This window comes from Eutrigla gurnardus, assembly GCF_963514095.1.
Source record: "Eutrigla gurnardus genome assembly, chromosome: 20".
Classification (NCBI taxonomy): Eukaryota; Metazoa; Chordata; class Actinopteri; order Perciformes; family Triglidae; genus Eutrigla; species Eutrigla gurnardus.
In genome coordinates, this window is record NC_139931.1 from 6,831,060 (window position 1) to 6,855,222 (window position 24,163).

The 24,163-nt window shown below is 44.5% G+C and overlaps 1 protein-coding gene across 1 annotated transcript; it reads left to right on the forward strand.

The window, feature by feature from the left end:
* The first annotated feature begins 643 nt into the window (after positions 1-643).
* Positions 644-23,217, forward strand: LOC311031642 (Na(+)/H(+) exchange regulatory cofactor NHE-RF2). Its single transcript, XM_084038037.1, has 6 exons — positions 644-1,374; positions 1,896-2,189; positions 16,456-16,683; positions 21,215-21,368; positions 21,786-21,904; positions 22,031-23,217. Exons 1-6 carry the CDS (start codon positions 1,168-1,170, stop codon positions 22,193-22,195), a joined length of 1,167 nt encoding a protein of 388 aa, XP_083894163.1. The 5' UTR covers positions 644-1,167; the 3' UTR covers positions 22,196-23,217.
* Positions 23,218-24,163: the final 946 nt, after the last annotated feature.

Here is a 24,163-nt window from a genome sequence, read left to right on the forward strand (position 1 = left end):
ATTACTTATAATAAAAGTATTACCGATTTTAATAAATATGTAGGCCTACTCAAAGAAGTACGAGTACACAAAAATATTTCCCTCCTTGTTATAGTCACTCATACTTATTTCCGTAATGCAATTCGACTCTTGCAATATCTGTTTCCATATTAATTTGGTTTAGAGAAAACAAGAGAAAAAAAAAATAAGCTCGCTTCCTTGATATTATTTTGAAAGTTTTAACAGGAAGTGATGGTGATGTATTGTGTCTAGCTTGACGCTAGGTGCAGTGGAGGGTTGCTGTACATTTTGATTTATGAGTGTTCACTGCCCTCTAGTGGTCACCATGAAGAACAGCAACACACCAGTAAATTAACGGCTGAATTAGTAAATTGTTATTCATATAAAGAGTTAAATTCATTTTCATGGTGACATTACAAAAACAGTAACATAAATAACACGCCCGTATGCCTGTTAAGGTTTTAATAATCAAGCTGTTTCACATTCTGGCCTCCTAAAGATGACGTCAGTTGATGGTGAGGAGTATCCCAAATAATAACTGGCCTCGGGACCTGGACTTAGGACGTGATGCCGCCCAGGGGCAGTGTTGTATAACTTTGGATCCTCTGTCTCCGTCCTGAATATTTCACTCTCGTCGGAGAAACAAATAGGTAGCCGGGCCAGAGGGAGGTGGTGCTATTGCGCACACAAGGCGCTAACCCGGCGCTAACTGCAATATTATGCAAATACTCCGACCACTTGTTGTGGATAAAGGTGGAGGAAGGTGATCTTTCGACTTTAACACGTCTGCAGTAACAGCAGCGATGCCGTGCTGAGGCTCTGAACTCTGTGCGCGCTGCGACGGATCAGTTTTGGAGTCGCCAGCTGCGCGCTTCAGACGGGACACACCATTTGGAGGACTGCATCGTTTTCCTAAAGTTTTCAGCTTTTTTTTTTTTTTTGCATGTGTTGTTAAAAGCTCTTCTTTTTAAGTGGATCTGGAGTTGTTTGCATTGTGTTTTTGTTTTCTTGCATATGGAGGAAAGCGTGCGTATCGGACAGATCATGTTTTCGCTCGCTGGAAGTTTAGCCCGCTCGCTCTCCTAAAGCTCCATCATTGCATTTTGATTATTGTACTTTTCAACTGCGCGCGGACAGGAGTTTAAAAAAAAAAAACACCGTGCAGAAATGGCCAGCGAGCGGAAACCGCGGCTTTGCGTCATGGCAAAAGAGGAGAACGGGTATGGATTTCACTTGCACGGCGAGAAAGGGAAGAGCGGACAATACATCCGCAAAGTGGAGACGGGCTCCCCCGCAGAAGCGTCGGGGCTGCGCGCCGGAGACCGTGTGGTCGCGGTGAATGGGGTCAACGTGGAGAAAGAGACGCACCACCAGGCAAGTAGCGCATCTGTGTTTGTGGTTTAACTGAAGGTTGGGCCTGTAACAGCTATCAACAGGTCACACTTTGCTGGTGCGTGCAGCCTGATGGCATGATGGCACAGGTTCGGCCCCCCCCCGCCTGGCATTGTGGGGGGTTTGCCCGCATGGAAGCACGTGTTGCTTTTATAAAAAATAAAAATAAAAACATAGTTGCACTTTAGCATGATTCCTTTCATGTGACTAACCGGCACAGCCCCTTTGTTTGGAAAGCAGCTATGCACTGATAAAGGTTGAGACTGATGCTGAGCACCAGATAGGCTTGGATCATCATTTTCCCAGGCTCACAGGCACAGGGGAACTGCAACCAACAACCTCTGTGTAGGAACCATCACATGTTTGACCCTTTGGTTGACAAATGACATACAATCTGATATTTTGGTTCCCTCTGATGTGATTTCACTATTCTTCTGTAGCTTGTAGAGTTAACGAGTTGTGACTGATTCTCAGACTAATTGAATTGCCGTCTGATCCCTCAGGTGGTTCAGCGGATCAAAGCCTTGGAGAATGAGACCAGGTTGCTGGTGGTGGACCCCGAGACGCACGACAGTCTGCGCAGCCTCCGCCTCACAGCCACAGAGGAGATGGCGGTGGTCGGGGCCCCATCCTCCTCCTCCTCCTCTCCTCCAGCCTCCCCCTCGGCTCCACCGTCTTCGGTCCCGTCCTCCCCCGGCAAGAAGCGGGAGAACGGCTCGGTGTCCAAGCAGCCGGTCACGCCGAGCAGCCAGGTGCAGAAGCCCACCAGGAGGTCACCGTCGAAGGCTGCGAAGAAGGTAAGCGGGGCCTCCTGCTCCACAGCGGGACCCCAAGCTGGTCCTTTGTAATACTTTGGTTGGTTCAAAATGTGGTCCTTTCCTTCGTCTGATACGTTCTTGATTAATTGATGAAAGATTTGGTCAAAAACACTACAATAGTAGTTTGTTTAATCAGTAGAGACGTTCTGTTTAACATCAAAGGAAGACAATCAGATATGATATCTGCATATTTAAGGAAATAGTGTCTCTTTGTTTCTTACTGTTTCAAAAACATGTCAATCTCTTGCAGAGAAGTAGATGAGAAGATCGATACCACTCTTGAGCAGTAAATATGAAACTATAGTCAGCAGCTGGTTAGCTTAGCTTAGCATAACAGCTAGCTTTGTCCAGAGAAAACAACCATTAGCACTCCTAATGCTAATGAATATGTTACTACAGCTTGTTTAATACGTACAACAGCCAAACTGTAACACAGACATGTCGTTTTTGTTTGTTTGTATTTTTACTTTTGGTTTTCCGGGCACAGCCATGCTAGCTGTTTCCACTCTTCCAGATAACGAGTGATCCCTTTGAGATCCTCCTCAGACGTGCGTTCACCTCAGACCTGTTCTTCTTTTGACGCTTTGCCAAGTTTCGGATTAGATAAGCAGATGTCAGACAACTTCCCATCCTGTTCTGCAGCCTTCCGTGCATGTTTGGTGGAGGTCATGTCTGTTCATTAACGTGCGTGTCCTGAGGGAAGAACATAGCCGGCCGAAAAGCGCTCCAGATGTTGCGTTAGAGGTCAAAGAGGTCACGAGAGGTCAGCATATGGGGGGACCGGTCATTTGTTCCTGGCAACAGACAAGGCAGGGACTCTGCAGAACAGGAAACCCACATAAATCATCAAATATATGCAAATGAGGACAGCGAGCTGGGCAGATTCTCTGAATGCCTTTGTGTGATAGATTTTGTATTTATTGTAAAATGATATTCCAGAGGGAAGGTTGTTTCAGGCCATTTACATCTCATTCTCCTGTGTTTACTTCCAGTGAGGTCACAGTTGGTTCATAATGCTCAGCAGTCATTTGATACCTCATCATCTTTTTTTTTTTTTTTATAATTCGCTGTTTGTTTATTCCAAGTCGACGTGGAAAACAGGATGCGTTTCCGTCCGCTCTGTCTCTCGTGGAGCAGAGCTGATCGACTCTGGGGTTTTTTTTTACGTGGCCCCGATCAGCCGAGGCCACTCCACTTCTGCTTTCTGCATTTACACAAAACATGTGTTTTCACTTAGGTTTACCCTGCCCATTATGTGAGCGGTGCTATTTCTACAAGAGCAGTGACAGGGCCAATCAGTTAAATCTCAAACGTGTGTGTGTGTGTGTGTGTCTTTGTTGAGCGCTGGCTTTGTGACCTGTGGGGAGAAATCCCAGCGCCTGGCGGGTCGGACCGACCCGGCGAAGGCTCAGGTCTCTTGTTTCACGTTCTTTAGTCATTCTAATAAAAGAATGGGACGACGGTTTAGCACGATGCCGTGCAAAAGAAAGGCAGGAGCATTTTTAAAGCTGATTTTTACACAACTTTATTTAAACGACATCCTGATGGAGATGGAGCATTGAAACAAAGAGCTGGATCGGTTTCCTGTCCCATCAGTGGACACAGTTCCACGCCAATATGCAGACTCAGTATTAACACTGCATGCTGACACAGCATATTACATCTCGCGTGTGTCATCGTCATCCCTGCGTTTGGCTGGCAAGGAGCTTTGGCAGTCGTTGCAGTGTATTGACCACAACACAAAGCAGAGGGGAAAACAGACCTATCAGCAACCGGCAACTATTAATCACCAAGTGAACAGCTGAAAAAAGAATAAAGAGTCGTCGCTTCTTGTTAATTCTCCATCTCAAACATCTGAGATTGCTGAGAGCAGCACATACATTCTTACATTTGTATTTTCGTGGAAAAAAGGCAGCAGTGAAGGACTGAGGGCAGCCAGGAACAACCTTGATGATTTGTTGGAAGGAGTTTCAGGAAGTGGGCCCCCCTCGGCGGGGCAGGGGAGTGAGGAGAGCTACATTTTGCAGGATGGTGGAGTCACGCAGAGAGCTGTTGAAGATAGCACTGAGCATGCTGTGTGCCGGTGATGGTGGGTTTTCAGCACTTTGACCGTAAAATAGTCCGTAAACATTCAGCTACCAGGCTGACAGAGACCAGGAGTAACTGGGCTACTAAATACATATTGTTTTATTACATCCAGGAGAACGTGCTCACCGGCATGAGTGAGTGTGCAGCTCTGAGTCTGTCCACGGCTAATCTTGCATTCTGCTTCTGCAAACGGCATAATATTTTGGCTGCCGGTTATGGCTGCATGCTTGAGGACATCTCTTGGTTGCGCTGACTCACACTTTCTCAAAACACCTTTTATTGCCTGTTTCATCGCCTGGCGCCTCACTCACTCACTGCACTTAGCCTGTAGGGGCCACTGGTGATAACACAGCTGATCTGAGACAAACCATAGGTTATGCATGTAGTGTATGACTATGGGGAAACAGTTCGGCTAACAGCTAACAGACCTACACACACAGCTGAGAATCCAGGTTTTCTTTAGTATCACAGTAATGCATCGGTACATCCGTGGGTACGTTGCAATCTGGACCTGCTAATATCTAATTCTGCCAACTTTTAATGGTGGCAATAAGCTGCACCACCGACCCCCCACTTCCTACCCCCATACTTCCAGCCTGCTTACTCACCGAGCACATCACTCATATTTGAACTATGTTTGACTCACACCCAACAATAAGTCTGCTCACCAAAGCCCTGAGTTTGAAGTTACATCTAATATTGCCCTGGCTGTCGTCGAACCACATTTATTCTCCATCAATAAACGTCCCTCTTGTTCGTTTTGTGCAATTTGTGAAGTTGATATAAGTGAGCTGCTGGGAAAGCAGCATGTAAATCAGTTTTCACCTTGGAAAGGATTCTGTGTATGAAGAAGAATATGCATTGTGTGCCTTTTAGAGTGTATGGCAGTTAACTATTTATGGTATATGGAAATTGAAAGCCAAGGAAAATAAAGTGGGCTCTACAAAACAGACCCTCAGAGGGTAAAAAACACTTTAAAGACATATTACCTTGGTCTCGGTTGCTGTGCTATCGTCCCTCAAACAATTTCCTGTTCACTTTCTTGTTCAATCATTTGCTGGCCGGCCGACAACGGAACACGTTTAACTGAATCGATCGATGCTCGAGTCTCAGAGAGAAAGGAGGAGACGTTTCAAGGACAAATGGATGGAGAGCATTTCTGGTGTTTTGACCACTACATTCAGTCTACACTCACACTGATTGCAGAGGAGACGCCGGCACATCAGCATCTCATTCACACACAATGAATCCCATGAACATTAGGACTCCAGTTTGTATCATCTTACTTAAAGCACACCTGAGGTGTCAGTGCTCTGTCTCTGTGCACACACACACACACACACAGACAGACACACACACACACACACACACACACACACACCCATGTGTGGTCAGGTGTGTCATTAAAGCTTAAAGATAAAGTGCCAGGTGTCACTTTCTCACCAGAATCTTTTTTTAACTACAGACACACACGGAAAATGAACCTGCAACTACGCTGATAATTAAACTGACGTTGATGACAAATAGACAGAGATATGCAGTATAAGAAGTCATCGTGTTATGTATTCTACAGCCACATGGAGACAGACATGACCATTTACATGCGTTTCGGTATTGAGGGGAGATATATTCTCTGGTGCTCCCCTCTATTACCTCTCCCTGGCTGGAATTTTCCCTCTCGGTTGGTCTGGAGGCCCCCCACCACACGCACAAACATACTGTGGCTTGTTGCTGTTGTTCTTTCCACTTCTGCTGCACTTCGAGTACAATATAACATCGGGCTTGTTGGGAGCAAAATAAAGGATCCTTATAAACTGTGTGAGAAAGGCAAAGGGAGGGAAAGAGGAAAGGGAGGAGGCTTTTGCAGAAACGTGCGTACAAATCTTAGGGAAGGCATCTTTGTTTCCCTTTTTGTCCATTATGAGTTTGACCTTTAATACGCTCATTTCCAAGAGCTTTGAAACACAATATGACGGTCAGAAACAGTTGCAGTCGTCCAGATGAGCCGGTCGGCAGCCGGCACACAAACCAACATGTGAACAGCACTTTGTGTTGTAATAAACTTCACTACATCATGTGTAGGATTTGCAGAGGGCTGCTAGTGATCATCACACACACACACACACACACATCTGTTAAAACAGTTAGAGTGAGGGGAGGGGTGTGTATTTTGAGGGGGTGGTCTTTGTGAAATGCACATGTGTCTTTGCGCTGTCAAGAATGTAATACAGATTTGTGTAAAGATTAACAACACATTAGGTTTGATTCCGTGCGAGGGGGGGCGGGGGTACGAGTTAACATGCATATTTGCTCGTCAGCTGTGGGAGGACACATGTGTGTCGCAGGAGGCGAAACCTTAACAAACTGCATCCAAACACCAGCAGAGACTAAACAAGGCCAACGTGGAGACACGAGCGGTTTTCACAAAAATCCTCCTATAGAACGTCTAGGAAACCTGTAGCATACGTAGCATTGGAGTGAGGGAGAGCTGTGTGGGAAACCCCCCCACAGAGAGCACCGTTGGTGAGGGTCAGGGCTTCGAGGTCATCGGGGTCACCGTTGAATAAACACAAAACGTAACCCTGGTAGATCTGAGAGAGAGAGCAACAGAATAGATGGTGATAAGACGAGGCTAAGCACGGCTCTGCACGATGTAAATAGATCCACAACAGCAGTAAACATCTTGTCTGAACTCTGTCCTCCATCTTTTTTGCAGATGTTGTGAAGACTGTCGTGACAAGACAAACTGTTCCCGTTTCTTGTGTGGCACATAATTCTTGAAATGTGCTTGTGGCCCGGGTATCATAAAATGAGACGCTGGCTCAGGTCAGCCTGCCTGACATTTCTTCCTTGTCCCGTTACCAGACTCAGTTTGACTCATTTTGCCCGGGATAATAAGGGAAAGATGTTGCCTGTCTGCTCGAATGTAGCCTCACAGGACAGGAGATGTGTGGAGGTAGTCAGCACTTCAGCCGGTGGGATTTCTGCCTGACACCCTTAAACAAAACTATTGAGGTTGTGTACCATCATTAGTTTCCCCTTTATTTAACCTTTCGGGGTTTTTTTTTAATAAATCCAATCGGAGGAAATAAGAAGTTCCATACATTTGAGTTGTTCATTGGTGAGAGCAAGTGAGCGTGTAATACTTTTTACTAACATCTGGAGCTGGTGTTTGAGACCTCCTCCACCCCCCAACAACCCCCTCGTCCGAATACCAACTGTGTTACATCAAGATGCAGGGGTCCAGATTCAGTGTGTGTGTGTGTGTGTGTGTGTGTGTGTGTGTGTGTGTGTGTGTGTGTGTGTGTGTGTGTGTCTGTGTGTGTGTGTGTGTGTGTGTTTGACGGAGAGTAAACCAAATTCCTGGAGTAAAAACATGGTCTGTAGGATGTGGAAGGGTCAAGAATGGGGAAAGCGTGTGTGTGTGTGTGTGTGTGTGTGTGTGTGTATGGGGAATTGCGGATCAGGAGGGGGTGGAATTAGTGAGGTGGGTAATGTAGGAGAGACTTGAACAACTGAGTGTATTGTATTGAATGTGTGTGTGGGTGAGTTAGCACAGCTGTGTGTCTCCATGTATTATCTCTCCGTGCAGGACTGATAATATATTCAACTGTTGCCACTTATTAACCCTGAAGACATTGACCTGACTGTCTCTCTGCACTTTACCAGCAACAATTAACAACTACAGAATATGTCCTTGTCTAAACATCGTCTATTGACGTCCTCCAATTCAATGAGGAAAAAGCTAAAGCTCCAAGTTATGATGCATCTAGACTGGAAACAGTAGGAAACAGATAATATAACTTACGTTTTAGACTCTTTGCATGGGTTTTCTGTTCATTAGAATAGATTTTACTCATTATTTTAAAAGGACGCCATTGGTCCGCCTCCAGCAAGTCACCCATAACTGCTGCTAGAAGTCACCTGATGCGTCATTCATCAGGTAATTCGTCTATCGACTCTAGCAATTGAGTTACTAAACCAAAATCTTCAGCATTATTCCCATCTTTGAAACATCTGGGACTGATCTCTAAAATCCCTTTAGTTTGAAATCAATAACACATTGATTTGGTCTGTTCCTCGAGTTTCCAAACCTCGCAAATAATGTTGAATTTGGAACTCACATTGCATCTCTATCTCCATTTTTCTTCATCTTTTAAACCATCAGTGGATGTGGGAATATCAGCGGAGAGAGTAGGTTGTGTACGTAGCGGGGCTGAGGATCGATCGCCGCGCTGCCCACACAGCAGCATCGCCGACTAATACAAGAGAGAGAGAGAGAGAAACAAACACTGCAGAGGCAGAGAGGTCTTCATTCTAGAACTGCTGACGGAGAAGTCATGTGTTGTCTACGTGATTCATCTGAGCACACGTTTCCTTCAGCCTGTGTCACCGCCGCGGTGCTGCAGCTCTCCTTCATGTTCCTCTTCACGTGTTCAGTCTGCACTCACAGCTGAGATCCAGCAAACGTTCCCACACATCGATCGATGTGACGGGAGAGGGAGGCCTGGTCTCCGTGGCGATCGACTGAGAGGTCGTTCAATACTGTGTGGTTAGCGTGTGTGAATCCCCTCTAATTGGCCGATTATGTTTTGGAAAGACACAAACACACTCTACGTACATGTTTGTCCCGATGACATCAGAGAGGCCTCGTCCACGGGGGCGTGTTTGTGTCTCTATGATGTCCCACGTACACCCGTCTGGAGGTTTAATTACACACAGCTACAACTAATGATCTGCTTCATTATCACTCAATCTGTTGGCTATTTAATAATTGTTATAATCGGTCTATAAAATGTAAAAAATAATATGTGTGTCATCGTTTCCCAGCGTTTCTCTGCCTCTACCGCGCTCTGTCTCTCTTTTTTTTTCTCTCACGTCCACCCAAGGGGGACGAGGGATATCTGCCACTCACTGATAACAGGGGTGTGGACACACACACACACACACACACACACACACACACTTCATCGCATCACCAGCGTTAACTGATGTCCTTTGACGTGTGTGAAAACATGGGTAGATGGAAACATGAATCTAATGATAGACTGAGAATAAAAGAAGAGGAGAAAAATAGCTGCTTTCACCTTTTAAAATCTCACTCCCTCATCTGTTACGCACACACACACACACACACACACACACACACACACACATAGCAGCACATAACTGTTGAATACATCAGCCTCGCCAGCAGCCCACACAATTTAGATTGACATTCACAGGAAGAAATGTTGCATTCGACGGCCACTTCATCGCATGTGAATGTGTTGTAACGTGCGGTACTCGAAGATAAGAGGCGGACATGGAGGCTGAAACATGAGGTTAAAGAAGAAGGCAGTTTAGAGAGATAGTAAGAGACAGATGGGATGAGACTTCTTTTGTCTTCTCTCTCTCCGTCTTTGTTTCATTAACTTATTGATAAACGCAGTCAATGTGAATGGATGAAGGTCGGAGCCAGTTTCAATGATCTGCTGGTGTATGACGCAGCGCTGTGTCATCGAGGGAACGAGACAGTCTGGCTTGGATGAAGTCCTTTAAACCAATCCCAGTCTGCAGATGCTGCTAAATAGAGGCAGCAGAAGTTCATCTCGTGATCTGGACGCTCACATTGAGCATCATTTTGGACGTTTTATTTGTACGCATCAAGGCTTTTGATTCTTTCTGCAGTGTCCACGAGCTATTGTTGCATGAAATAAGTCCATGAAGATTCAACCAACTCCATTCAGCAGGTTCTCATGGAAACTAAAGCTGACGTTCTCTCACAGAGCGGCTGTACCGATGCACGCACAGCCTCACGGCCTCGACAAACTAGCTTAATTACCATCCTGTTTACTTTTCCCCAAATATGTGTGGGTTCTTCAGAGGGACTTGTCCTCCATATTTCATTGCTGTAGCGTTTTATCTACGAGACGGCAAGCATGTGTTCGAGTCTTTTGATTTTGCTCTTTGTTTTCCTGCAGCGATGTTAAGTGACCTTTGAACCCTCAAGGGACGGATAAGCCTTGACATTTAAACGCGTGGAGCATTTGTGGCGCAGCGTCCGTTGTGACTTTCATACATTTTTCAAAGGACAAAAACACATTTAGTGAATGAAATATAATTTTTTGTTTGGCAATTTTGAGAAAAAAAATAAAAGGAGGTACAGTGTTGTCACATCAAAGCTCTCGTTCTGTGCTAATTAATCATAAACCAAGTCAAGCATATGATCATGACCTCATCTGCATTCAGTGACGGCCTCCAGCTACAATCTTTACAATGTGTTTGTGATCTGAGGAGTCATGCAGCTTCAGCTGTGAGACGCTGAAGCTGCAGGCATCTGGAACAGGTGTTAAATGGCAACACACATCAACATCCATGTATCAGATAATTAGAACAAAACAGGCAGCTTGTTACTAACTTGTGTGCAATGCAAGCTTATTAATTTGCTCGTTAGCTGTATTCATGCAGGAAAGTGAACACATCTTTTTATGGCTCCAGCTCCGTAGGACCAGTTTTGTTCCTTCTGTCCTTGATTTTCTCAACGGAGAAATGCTCCGTCTATTTAAAGTGAACGGACGTTTATAAATAGCAAATTGTTAAAGACTTACTGCTCTACATCCCTGTGACACATTTCTGTGTGACGTCAGAAGGCCGATAAACAGCATAATGCAGAAGATTGGAACAAAAACACAAAGACATTTAACATTTAACTGGGTTTCAATCATTAAGACCTGCTTTGTTTTTGCTTATAACTGATCCATATTATTTAACATAATGTCCTCAAACATGACTTCCTTTATATCTTCAGTCTGTGGTATCCATCAACCCAGTATGACCGCTTGCTTGACTAACGCAGTGCAGAAAATCCCCAATGTGCTCATGTTGCTCCTTGAATTCATTTCTTTCCCAGGAGATGCATTCAGTCTTTTTTGTTTTACACATTCCACCTAAACGCTCGAAAGAGTTATGATCAGCAGGAACCACACACACACACACACACACACACACACACACACACACACACACACACACACACACACGCTGCAGCATAGCAGGAGACTTGGTAAACCGATCTCAGCAGGGCAGAGCTGGACACACAAACGCACACAGCTAGCCTTCGTATCACGGAGCTCTTACGCAATGCTCCGCCCCTGCCAGTGGGAAAAACTGATGCTTATGCAGATCTCTGGCCAGTTCTCCTGTTCTCTCCACTGCCTGGATTTTTTTTTCCCTTCCTGTCCTCCACATGCATCATCTCCTCCTGCTCTCCTTGCCCTATATTTCTCTTCATCTTCTCTCTTTCGTTGCTCATTCTTGTTACTTTTTTTTCCCCGATCCCCCTTTCCTTCATTTTGAATTTTTTATGAGCTCCAAATCCCTGTCTGGTTTTCTCCAGCTGCCTGTCATTTCCTTTCTCTCTTGTCCCATTCCTCTCTCTTTGCTTGGCCAGATCGGCCTGATTTCCTCTGAGCTGTCATGGCCAGATTATCGGAGATCTTGAATGAAGTTTCTTCGTTTGGTTAAAATCCTTTTAGATGATCCTCATGCTTTTGAAAAGCTGTGCATCGCGAGTGGACACGAACCTCGTGTGCGTATGTTCCCACGCACTTTTTTTGAAAAACGGCACTGCAGCTACACCTCTTCTCACTGACAGATGGAACTGGCTCTGCTGGTTCCACTGCTGTCTCCATGACGACGGGATGTCCACCATGACATCAGCAAAAGTCCCACGTGCTGCTGTTGTTTGTTTGGCATCAGCAACGTCTCCATTCAGCGCTGCATTTCTAATGTGATTCTGTAGGGATCATAGATAAACTCAGGTTTGATGCTCCCATCCATCCATCATCAACCGCTTATCCCGTACTCAGGGTCGCGATCCCAGCTGACATTAGGCGAAGGCACCCTCAAAACATAAAAATATGGAGATTTCAATATTGACATAAAATATCAACAAGCATGTAAAACATAAAACGTGTTGGCATGTGAGACGCTGCCAAATTTAGAAGCACACCATTGCTCATATCAGCAAATTACTGTTCACTATGGCCCGCCCCCTCTTAGTTACTGTTGCTATGCCTGTCATTAACTGAGGGGGCGGGGCTTCCAGAAATAAATAAAAGCAGGCTTCTCCTCCCACAGTGATTGTCGATTGTTTTCCTTCCAGCTGTAGCTTGCTTCTGTGTCTCCCCTTGACTTTACAGTGTTTCCAGCTCATTTTGTTTTCTAATGAAAACCCTGTAAAAAGTCAGCGCCAGCATCGCTTTTAAATGTTCAAATCAATCGAACGCAACGCTTGTTTGGATTATTACTACAGACAAACATATTAGGACCAGTCAATTCTCCGACATGGAGCGATGAGAGTTGATTTTATTGCCACTAGAGCTGTTTGGAACATTGTGGGTAATATGGTAATATCTACACTGTTGGAAAACAGGCTCCATCAGAATGTTTCCAAGCCGAGAAATAACATTAACAAACCGGGGGATACCGTTTTAGGTCATGGAAGAACTCTGGTCGGGTTATGGAAAGTCATTAAAAATAATTACATTAGGGCCCTGGAACAAAGACGTATTGGATTTTGGCTTTCTTGTTTGTTTAACCTGCCGTCCATTGACTGATGATTGGACTGTATTTGCTTGTCGTACTTCAGTCGATGATGCACACATTATTATAGTGCACATGTTAAATGGTCCCTGCCACATCCGTCCACAAACCAAACCCAGCAGGAAAAAGATGGCATACTTTTGACTCAGGGCTCAAAGGAAACTTGACCTCCTGATTTATTCGAATGGGGATATTAAGTTTACATTAATCCCCATTTGGGAAGCATGCAAGTGAGAGCATTGTTGACAAATTGCTTTACATGCATGCACACACACGCTAAAGTTTCTTTGTAGAGATTCAAAGACACGGCACACATGCACACACAGACACACGCATGCATGCCCAAGCAGACTTCTTTGTGTCGTGGGCCCAACGGTGAGCAAATGATCCTTGGCTGTGAAAGGGTTAACAGCGGTCATGATCCATCCACAACAGTAGGCCGCTGCTCAATTATTCAACAAGGTGCGATCCGGTTTCATCAACTGGCAGCGCCACTGCCAGCGGTGGCATGAAGGGAAACACACGGACGGATGCACAAATTAGACACGCGACTGGTTTTGTTGGTGTTATTTTGTTTCTTGCATTAATGGATGGAACAAATTAAACAGAGACGTATGCATCGCTCTGTGAAAGCCATGCCCACTGGAGGGGAAGACAATCAGCGCCACAATATGCAACCGAATAATTCCATTTCAGCACATCAAATGATGCCCTTAGCATAGGTTTACTACTTTATAACTGGGATGATGATGGGATGTTATATATAGGAAGTGATGATGAAATTAGCTCATGAAAATCAACTCATGAAACTAACATAAGTTTAGCGAGGTAGCGGATAAAAGTTTTAAAAAAAAGTGTGTTCTCTGAAAACCTAAAGCTTGGTCGGCATAGCAACGGTAACTATATGGGGGGGTTATTTAGTGAACAGTGAATCATGAGGGTGAATTTAGCTCAAATTTATATTTAAACTCCGTCTTCTGCTCCCGAGAAAGCTTCCAACCTTGCGTGACGATTCATGTTGCATATGCCAAAAAAAAAAAAAATACAAAAAAACAGTCCGAGCCAACAACACAGTCACAAGTATCGTGTGTACACTGTTACTCTCCCCCACATGCACTCACACAGACTGGCAGGAACAAAGGCTGGTTGTGACAGGAAACTAAAGGAATTCATGCACTTGTCTCATTGACAGCACATCCTCTCAGTGTGCCACAGTCACACAGAGGTCAGTGTGTGTGCGTGTGTGTGTGTGTGTGTGCATGCGTGTGTGTGTGTGTGTGTGTGTGTGTGTTGGGGCATCCAACATGATGTTCTGCTGTGGGTGTGAAATATTCCATGTTGTTTTCATTATGGGAAAAGCACCCCGATTTATTGCGTCATTTTCCATGTGGAGGTCCACGAGCCTGGAACAAAACATGGCGACCACCGTGTTTTCCCATCAGTGACCTCCCGTTGGGACTTTGAAGAAATGACAGATGCAGATAACTCTCCGCTTTCCAGACAAAACATTGTTTGCTGGCAAGGGGGGGGGGCATTTTTCCCCTGCTGTCATCAAAATATTTTTCACAAAGAAAAATGTCAACACCCTCAGTTCAAACAAACATAGTGACCGTATTTCATTCAATGGCACTCACAAAAGGAGAGGACACACACAGTCATGTTGTCACCCTCCATCACTGTCACAAACTGACACAATTAAGCCGGATCAAACCCACAGCAGAATCACAAAGTCAAAGCCTTCGCTCGATGGCTCGGGGCCCGGGGGGGGGGGGGGATAAGTGGGGTGCGGACAGGCATTAAGAGGCAGTCCGAGGTTAGATTGGCAGACACTTGCGTCGCCCCCACATAATGACTGCCAGCTGTGTGCTACTCGCGCTGTTTATGTTAGAGGAGTTCCACTGTAAAGCTCTTTCCCTCCCCATGGTCGCTAACTGGAAACTTCTGTCATCTTGGTTTTCTGTAACGCTCATCCGTCTCCTGTATTTCTCCCTGCATAACTCCACCGCTTCTTTTTTTCTTGAACTCTCTTTCTCAATCCTCTCGCTGCATCTCATTTTCTATCCTTCCCACGCACTCCCTCTCTCTCCCTCTCTCTCTCCAATGCATGTTGCTTCCCTCCTTCCTTCTCCTTTCCCTAGATCCCAGGATGCTAATACGTTTGATTTGAAATATATATTTTTCTCCCCCTTGGAAGATCTAACCCAGCTGCCCGACCCAGGCACTTCCTCTCCAGCCAGGAAAAGGAGGATCTGGTGGGGGATTCATGAGAGCTGTTGTAACCGTCTCCCTCTTCATCCCTCTCGGGGCTGAGATCACCTCTGAGAATTCATTGCCTGAAAATGAAATTATCCGTTGCCATCTGTGTTATTTTTTTTTAAACAGCCGAGGGGTTAAATTTGCAGCCATTTCCGCCATGATTCCCAACGAGCATTTGCAAAAATCACACAGGAATGTTGAAGACGAGATAGCATTTGTTAAGTCAGAATAAATAACAAGCCATCTTTCCCCACTACAACTCTCTCTCGCCCTGCCTACATACTTTGTGTGTATTTATAGCACGCACGAGCTGGACTATGATGGTAATTTCACAAACATGTTGCGTAACAGGATTGCAGCTGCGTCCCACCGGCCCGTCTACCTGTACGACACCTTGTGCTATTATCAGCTGAGGTCACAGCGCCGGCCACCAGCTATCATCCCTCTCACTGCACTCTCTCTCCCGGCGTGTAGGTGGTAAATCAGTGTGATCTCGCGGTGGAGCTCCAGGCACAATTAAACAGCTTCTATTAATGTCTTCACCGCTGGAGCTGCCAGTGATACGCTGCGAACGGGCAGTTTCACTCCACAACAAACTTCCACGACTGAATGGCAAAATGAAAACATAAAAAGGAGAATAAATCTGTAATCAACTAGCATTTTATCCCATTTGCAATATGATTTGGTAAAATTGCATTCCTTTACACCCATAAAGTGTGTTTAAGAAGTCGCCATGGCAGCCAAAGCATACCCTCCTTCATCATCTATTTGACTCGAAATGAAACCATCATTTACGATCATGCTGTATTGGAGAACACTTGAAACTAGCGATTGAGACCATAAACTCTCTTCTATACAATCAAACAATCAAACTTATATTTGCAACCAGAGGAATGGAAAGGGTGCAAGCTTAACTTTTCAAAACCGGTAGCAGCCTGTTTATAATACAGTAATTATTAGTACCTCCGAGTGACACTCCACCCACATTTTTTTGGTTTAGAACATTCTCTCGAAAGGTTATTCAAAGCAAAGTAACTCAGGTCTGTATTTTTTTTTTGTCTGCTGTGTTTAAATGTCCTGCGAGATGGTAGAAGGCCACTCTGCCTTGCCCAATCTTTCCGTGCTGCACCATTTAAACCACTTTTATAGGCTTTTAAGCAATCTAGATACCAATGCTGTGGTGTGGTTTCTACCTACTTCCTAGATGAGAATGATCCCATTCAGCAGATTATTTTGTGATTATAGATGAACCTTTGCATTTTAATTTCTATGTATTTAACTTGTATTAAAGACACACGTTCTCATTGTCTTCCAGGAGGCTCTCGCCCAGATCGAAGCCGAGGCTCAGGCCCAATCCCAGTCCCGGCCCCGGGTCGACCCGTCCGAGCTCGCTCCACGTCTGTGCCACATGATCCGGACCGACACGGGCTACGGCTTCAACCTGCACAGTGATCGATCCAGACCCGGACAGTTCATCCGCTCCCTGGACCCGGGATCTCCTGCAGACCACGCCGGGCTCCGGCCGCAGGACCGGCTGATTGAGGTAGGACGGGGGAGCGAGGCAAACCAATACGACAGTCCTTTACAGTCCAGTACTATATTTTCATCAATCCAACTTCCTTTTTAAAGACTATGTTATTTTACCAAATGAACCGTTATGGCCTGTTTTTGTCAATACTTTACATTCTCATGTTTTATCATAGACCCTTCAAACCAACGATACATTAATCTGGGCCTCCTTTCTTTATATACACAACCTCAGGTTTTTAAAGAATAAGCATGACATATAGCTAGGGGTGAGTATTGGCAAGAACCTCACGATACGATACATATCACGATACTTTGGTCACGATACGATACGTATTACGATATCACGATATTGCGATGTAAATAAAGATGAAAACACAAGTACCTGTATATGTACATCAGATGATATTGATCAGAGGACAAATTGAGTCAAAACTATTTCATTAAAAATAGCCTCTCCATTTTATTAATTCCCATGAAATTCATTGGAATAAATATTGAAAATAAAATGAAAAAGGATAAAGTACTGCATTCACAACACGTCTAACATGGTTTGTAATGTTCAATTACAAACCATGTGTTATTATTTGATTATTATAGGTGGTTAAAATAATACTTGGATGACATCTACCACAGAAAATGAATACACACTGGGTTGACACAGCAAAACAATGAGTAGATCATGAAAAATGTAAAGACACTAATGAGGTGATTATTGATGAATGATTCTGGGTCAGTCTGGTACACGTCAGAGAATAACACGTTTTACTGGGTGTGAGAAAATCCCTGGAGGTGGCTCTTGTAACCCTTCATTTTGCCACTTTGGAGAACTGCAGTTTTCCTGTTTCTCAGCAGGTGTGTTTGAATTGTATACGTGTTGCTGTTTGCCTAAACTCCTTTTTGCAACGTGCTCACACAACCATCCGATCTATTACCACCAAATAAAATGTGTGCTTTAGATGACCAACATTTACTCATGTATTTGCTCATTCATTTACTGACAAAGCAACTGCTTTTTGGCTGCTCAGAACTTCACGAGAAGTCATCCGATTTGTTTTACATAGTGTTTGCATGGGAAATCATTTATTTGTGTTTATTTGGGCACAAAACAAGACGGCCTTTGTATAAAGGGAGAGCACCCAAATGCACAAGGATATTGAATTCATGCATATTGCGAGCTCGTAGGGAGGGCCGTTGTCTAGCGAGGATGCGATCCGCCTCACGGATACTGTCCTGTGCGCTGGTATGAAGCGCACACGCCTGGTATGTGCGTAGGTTTTGAGACTAATTAGACACCATACATGAACCCCATCTACATATGCTGTCACCGCTGTAATTAAAATGGCAGGAGTCACGCTTGTGTCTGCTGCCAGGCCCCTGTTCGTAAAGATAACAAGACCCGGAGCCGTGTGTCAGACCAGAGCCTGGTCATGGGGGAGAGGAGAGTCGGTTATAAATCAGGCTGATGATAGGGGCTGACGGGGGGAGAGATGTGGGGGAGGAGGGGAGGAGGAGTGTGTTTGGATAAAAGCCTCTTCTTATGAAATAGACAGAGAGATAGAGGCATGTGTGTGTTGGATAGGAGAGAATAAAATGCAGCTGATGCAGCACAAAATTCTCCAGTTCTGCCACAAACAGAATGCATTTAAGTTGCAGTCACACAGAAGTCAAAGGTCATGTGTTCGAATCTCCAGCGGAGGAAATGGGTGACAAAGATCATGGGTGTTCAGGCAACTTTGCCCCTAAAAAAAATAGAATTATGCTGGCAGTAACATCATCATTTTCATTATAAGCAATTTTTCATCCGAGTGTACACACACGACATTCACCCTTCCTTCCCATGACCTTTGGCCTCCCTGGCTGTACATCAGTGTCCAGACCAGGCTGCAGACCAGGCTGTCGGAGGGTCTGGTGAAACAGAGTTCATTCACCTCTCACACAGAATGTAAAGAAACGGATTATATTATATATTTTCTGACACATTAAACAGTTCATTTCTTCAGGGAAACATCACCAGAGTGTTCTGGTAAATATCTGATTTCACGCCGGCTTAATATCTTTATGTTATTGTTTAAGTTTTGTTTGGACCGAAAAATCTGAGTATTTGTTTATGTGTCCACGCTCCGATAACTGCAACCGTCTCTGACCATGCGTCAAGACGCCGCTTGTGTTATCTGTCAGCAGCCTGTTAGGGAGGTGAACAACCATGACAGAGCTCTCTCTCTCTCTCTGTCCGTCGCCGTCTCTCACCACGCTCCATTACACTGGAGGTGCTTCAGCAGCGGCTGGCGTTGTAATGGCGATGATGAGAGCTCCGCTTTCTGCCGACGTTTGGCAGAAGCAGCGGCGCCAGCGAACGCCTCGTCGGTCTCTCTGCTCTGCCTGCTCACACTCACACTGGTACCCATGTTCACACTTCGGGTTAAATTCCTGATTTCACATCTGGATGATGATCACTTCATGCTCTCTCACACAAAACTTAACCCTAAATTGCCGTTTAAAGCCGAAAATGGTGTATTTCTAAGGTGTGACGACCTTAGAATGCCAAGTTATCTCAACAGCTACTGCAGGGATTGTCATGGAATATTGTGCAGACGTGCTTATTCCCCAGAGGATGAATCCTAAAGACTTTGCTGATCCCCTTAGTAGGGGGGGGAAACCATGAGGTTCACATTTGTGATTAAAAGTTTCGCCCATACGTTGGTTTACGACCAACACCCACAGAACTAATGACATCAGCCTCAGCTGTACTTTGTGTTAACTGCTAATTAGGAACATGTGAGACCATTTTACCTGCTTGGAACATTGTCACTCTGTGATTACGTTAGCATATAGCCCCAAAGCACAGCTGTGTATAAGTGCAGCCTCACAGATTGTAGACTTATTATGTGATCAGGCTTTTGATGTCGGGGCATGGACGATGATCAAAAACAAAACAAAAATGTGTCTTTCCATAATTTCAATCAAGAGACGTCATAAAAAATGAAAAGTACTCTTTCCTGGGGAAAAACACCAAACATCTAAATATGTTGATGTGGGAACACAACATTTTAATTAAACATTAAATCACCTCTAATGGCCACAGACAGGGCGTGCAGTCGCTGAATCATGCATGATCTGTAACGGCTTGTTTATGTCCTGATCCTGGACTCTCAACAGGCTTCAATCCCTAGAAACAAATAAATCACCTCTCCCTGAGCACTGAGCCTGTGAGATTCTGTTTTCAAAGTTATAACGTGTTCTACACACAGATGTGCGGCTGTATTTGAAATTGTTTGTTTTTGATGAGACATTCACTTAAACACACATGCACGCGCCGGTATCAAGAGGTTCCCTGAGGAGCAGTCCCATGAGAAATAACCTCCTGTACTGTTCCTTCAGCTCGTATTAATTGGCCCGGTGGGCAGAGAGCAGAATGTATTGTCTTGTGTGGGACGGGCCTGTTAATGAAGAGCCGTGAAACGTGACACAACACCTGTTGTTTGGCCGAACACACAGATGCTTGTTCTCTCTGCATCCAAGCGTCTGACGGGTGATGTCTGCCTGTCTGCCTGCCTGTCTGTCATGTGTCCTGGGAAGAAGCGATGGATGTTTTTATATGAAAGGGAGGAGATGAGCTGTTCACATTTTCCATCTGTCTTCCTTCCACTCACGATCTTGATCTCCCCGTCCTTTCTTCCCTGAAAGAGCCATAAAGTCTGTCTCGTCGCATCTATTTGCCAGCAATCCTACTTTCAACATTTATCCCACAAATGAGTGAAAAAGCTTGTTTTTTTAGAGTTTCTTTTGCTCTGCATTACCAGTTACCATCTTGTCATAATAAGTAGTTGATTTTAAACAAATTCCCCCTCAGGACTCGACACCTGACACCAGCACTATAGCCGGAGCCCAGGAGAGCCATCAATAATTGAATGTGTACCAACACTAACTTGGCGTGTGTGAATCTACCTGCCTCAGAGAAGCCAGGATCTAGACAAAAGCAGGCCTCCGAATGCACGCAGCATGGAGATAACAGCAAGCAATAATTGGATAATGTGTTTCCGAGGGCAATGCTGTCACATAGATGGGTCATTCACATGCACACGTCTTCATTATGACCCTCTGTTGGGATGTTTATCGCCCCCATGTTTCCTGATTGGTGTAACCCCGATGACTCTTCTTTTATTATAGTAAATCATGATTTAACTGCTGGATTGTGCAGTTGTCCTGAATGCGTACTTGAACCACTGTTGCATTATGTAGAGGTGCAGGCTTCCAAGAGTCATGTTGACCGGTGTATAATCAGTTTGTTGTCCCACGGCACCACCCAGTGGAAGAACGAGGTATACGATGTGTCAACATTGACACAAAAAAGGAGTGATGGGAAGGTTCATTCAGGTGCTTTACTAGTTACACACTCACCTATATACTTTGATTACAAGCTGGTATTATCTGAACATGCAGGTATTTAATTCTGTAATTCTAGCTTATATATAGGATCACCTATAAGCCATTTTTTCATCGTTTCTAGTTCACTGATTTTTTTTTCCTTTCTCTGTGTCGTCCAGGTAAACGGTGTGAACATCGAGGGCATGCGGCATGCAGAGGTGGTGGCCTTCATAAAGAAAGGGGGAGATGAGACCTGGCTGTTGGTGGTGGACTCAGACACAGACGAACACTTCAAGAGGAGGGGGGTTGTCCCCACAATCAGCCATCTCAGAGGTAGGACTGCACCGACAAAAGGGTTCTCTGTGTGTTATTAACTTCCACTTAGGTAGGTGGGGGTCATGTCATTATAATAAAGTGATAGCGGGTATTTTACTGCAAATTGTTTACACTTTATTTTAGTGTTTCCTGGAAAAATGGCTACAAAAAACCTGTTTATTCATCACTCATTTGTCTTTGAAAACTTTATTCTCCTGCCTTTTTAGCTGACCTGCTGTAAAATATATGATGTTAATCTATTAATTGGAAGTAAACCAACTCAGCACAGTCTCCATCCCCCCTATAATTAGCAACAAATTCCATTTTGCAATTGCATAGTTAGGAAAATTCTTAGGAATTATAAGGAATTTATATAAATATGATATAATATTATATAATGATTCATTATATATTTTTGTTTGTTTGATTTGACAGACTATGATGGGCCTTCCATATCCAACGGCTGCCCCAACCCTCAGATCAACGGCAGCTCCACCACACAGTCCATCAGGTCCACACGCTCCGACCTCAGCAGCCAGGGCAACAGCACACAGGTGGGTGTGAGGGCTTGTGCATGGGCTGCGTTTTCTCTTTGGTCCTTCACATGAAAGACAGTAACCTCAACCCTTCTGTCTGTCTGTCTGTCTGTCTGTCTGTCTCCCATAATATCTCCCGTCCAGCTGGGGGATGACGAGAGCGGCCGGCTGATGGACCCGTTCGCTGAGATGGGCCTGAGTCTGAGCGCCACGGCGGCAGAAGAAAAGGTTAAGATCCATGCCAAAGAAAAGAAGAAGGCGCCGCAGATGGACTGGATGAAGAAATATGAGCTTTTCAGCAACTTCTGAGTCTTTCCCCTCCAAGGACGCTACAAACACCGGAGATATGAGCTCTCGGCGGCCCTCTGTGTGGACGAGAACAGAAAAAACAGATCCCCCATACATGTGACAAAAGGAAAAGTTTCAAGCCACTTCTGAGACCCTTTAAGACTATTTTTCCCCTCTTTAAAGTACAACCTTAAGAAATCACACTATTCAGAAGAAGAGCATCTTTAGAAGCTTTGCGTACATGTACTTCTGCCAGGTGGGAACACGTTTTCTCAATTTTTTTCTAAATATCCATTTTTTTCTCACTTTAATCCTCTCATTCTCCCACTTGTTTCAGACAAAAGAGGGAGACAGTTATTTTTATAATTAAAAAGTATAAACAACTATTAAAAAAAAATGTAATATCCCGTCATCATGGACTGCATTTAAAGAGTTTTATGGACACTGTGACAATAATGATTGTGGACATTGTGGGAGTTGTTGCCCATCAGTCAGAGGAAGCCCAAAGTTGGCAGAAGATCACTGTGAAAGAGTTGAGACCCTCCACCTCCAGCCCACGCAGATGTTTCATAACCATCACGCATACAGAAAGGAATTGTGTATTATGTCTCCTACGTGTATTTGTACTTTTACAATTCACTGATGAGTCCTGCTTTATCCAAACAATAATTCATGTGACTTGTCATTCAGCACTCTTGTAATCGCCACTAACCTCTTTCCCTAAAGTGCTCCAGTTACATAACAAAGGGAAGCACCACTAATCATGTATTGATAAAGTAAACAACGGAAACTGGAAGATAGAAGTTTTTCTCAGGACAAATGGCAGGATGAATGCGTTTCTCATTGGAGGCTTGATGTGTACAGCAGAGGGCAAACTTACACCACAAATCGAGGCCCCTTTTAACTTAAACTGCACAGAGTAGGTGTTTATCAGGCTGTTTTTTAGGCTGTTCTTTAGTTCGGAGCATTAACCTCCATTAGTTGCCTGGCAACAGCTCAAACCAGAAAAAGTTTGGCACAAAACCGTAAACTGGTGGGTTTTTTAGTTTTTTGTACGAGATATAAAATGCTAATAAGTGAGCTTTAGATATGCCAGGCTAGCTGTTTCCACCCGTTTCTAGTCTTTATGCTAAGCTAAGCTAAGCTAATCAGCTGCTACATATTTACCACACAGCAAACTGGCTGCTCCCGGTCTCTTAATATTTACAATACAGGCGTGAAAGTGGTGCAAATTTGCAAGGTGGAACACGGTGTGTTGGAGTGAAAGGATGTGGTCCGCTATGAGGAGGTTGGAGGGAGTGGAGGAGAGGCTCCACAGTGAGGTCAGAGATGCTCTGGAGGATCTAGTGAATGAGACTGTGGGAGCCATGGAGCTTACTGAGGATTACTACACACACAGGGACAGCTGTCATACACACATTTGGAGCACAGAGTGTGTGTGTGTGTGTGTGTGTGTGTGTGTGTGTGTAGAAGGTATAATGCCGCAATCTGATCAAATGCTTTACAACAAGCGGGACTGCAGGTTGGAGAGTCATCTATGTGGACATGCTTGTCTTTGTTTTGCACCCATAAATACACCTCATGTCATCGTTATACATCCGTCTGTGTGTGTATTAGGGCTGAATCACATGTTCTGTCACAGAAAAATAACAAAACTCTATGTTATCATGCTGATGTATGTACAGTTACAATCATACAGTATATATGGCAGGTTGCATTTTTTTCAATAAAGTGTGACAATAGCGTTTTTTCTTTCTTTCTTGAATGCTCGTTCTGTTTCCCATCACTCTCATCTGCTCCTCAAGCTCATGTTTTGTTTTGAACCTCTTCGTGCGATTGTGACATTCTCTCACATTCCTTCTTTTTATTGGTCTTTTTATTGGTTAGTCGACAACAATATCCCCCCACGTTTGCTCCCGCTTCCTCTCTTTCTCCCCCCTCCGTAGCCGCTCCCTCGGTCTCTCTCGCTGAGGATTACGCCGGCGTACA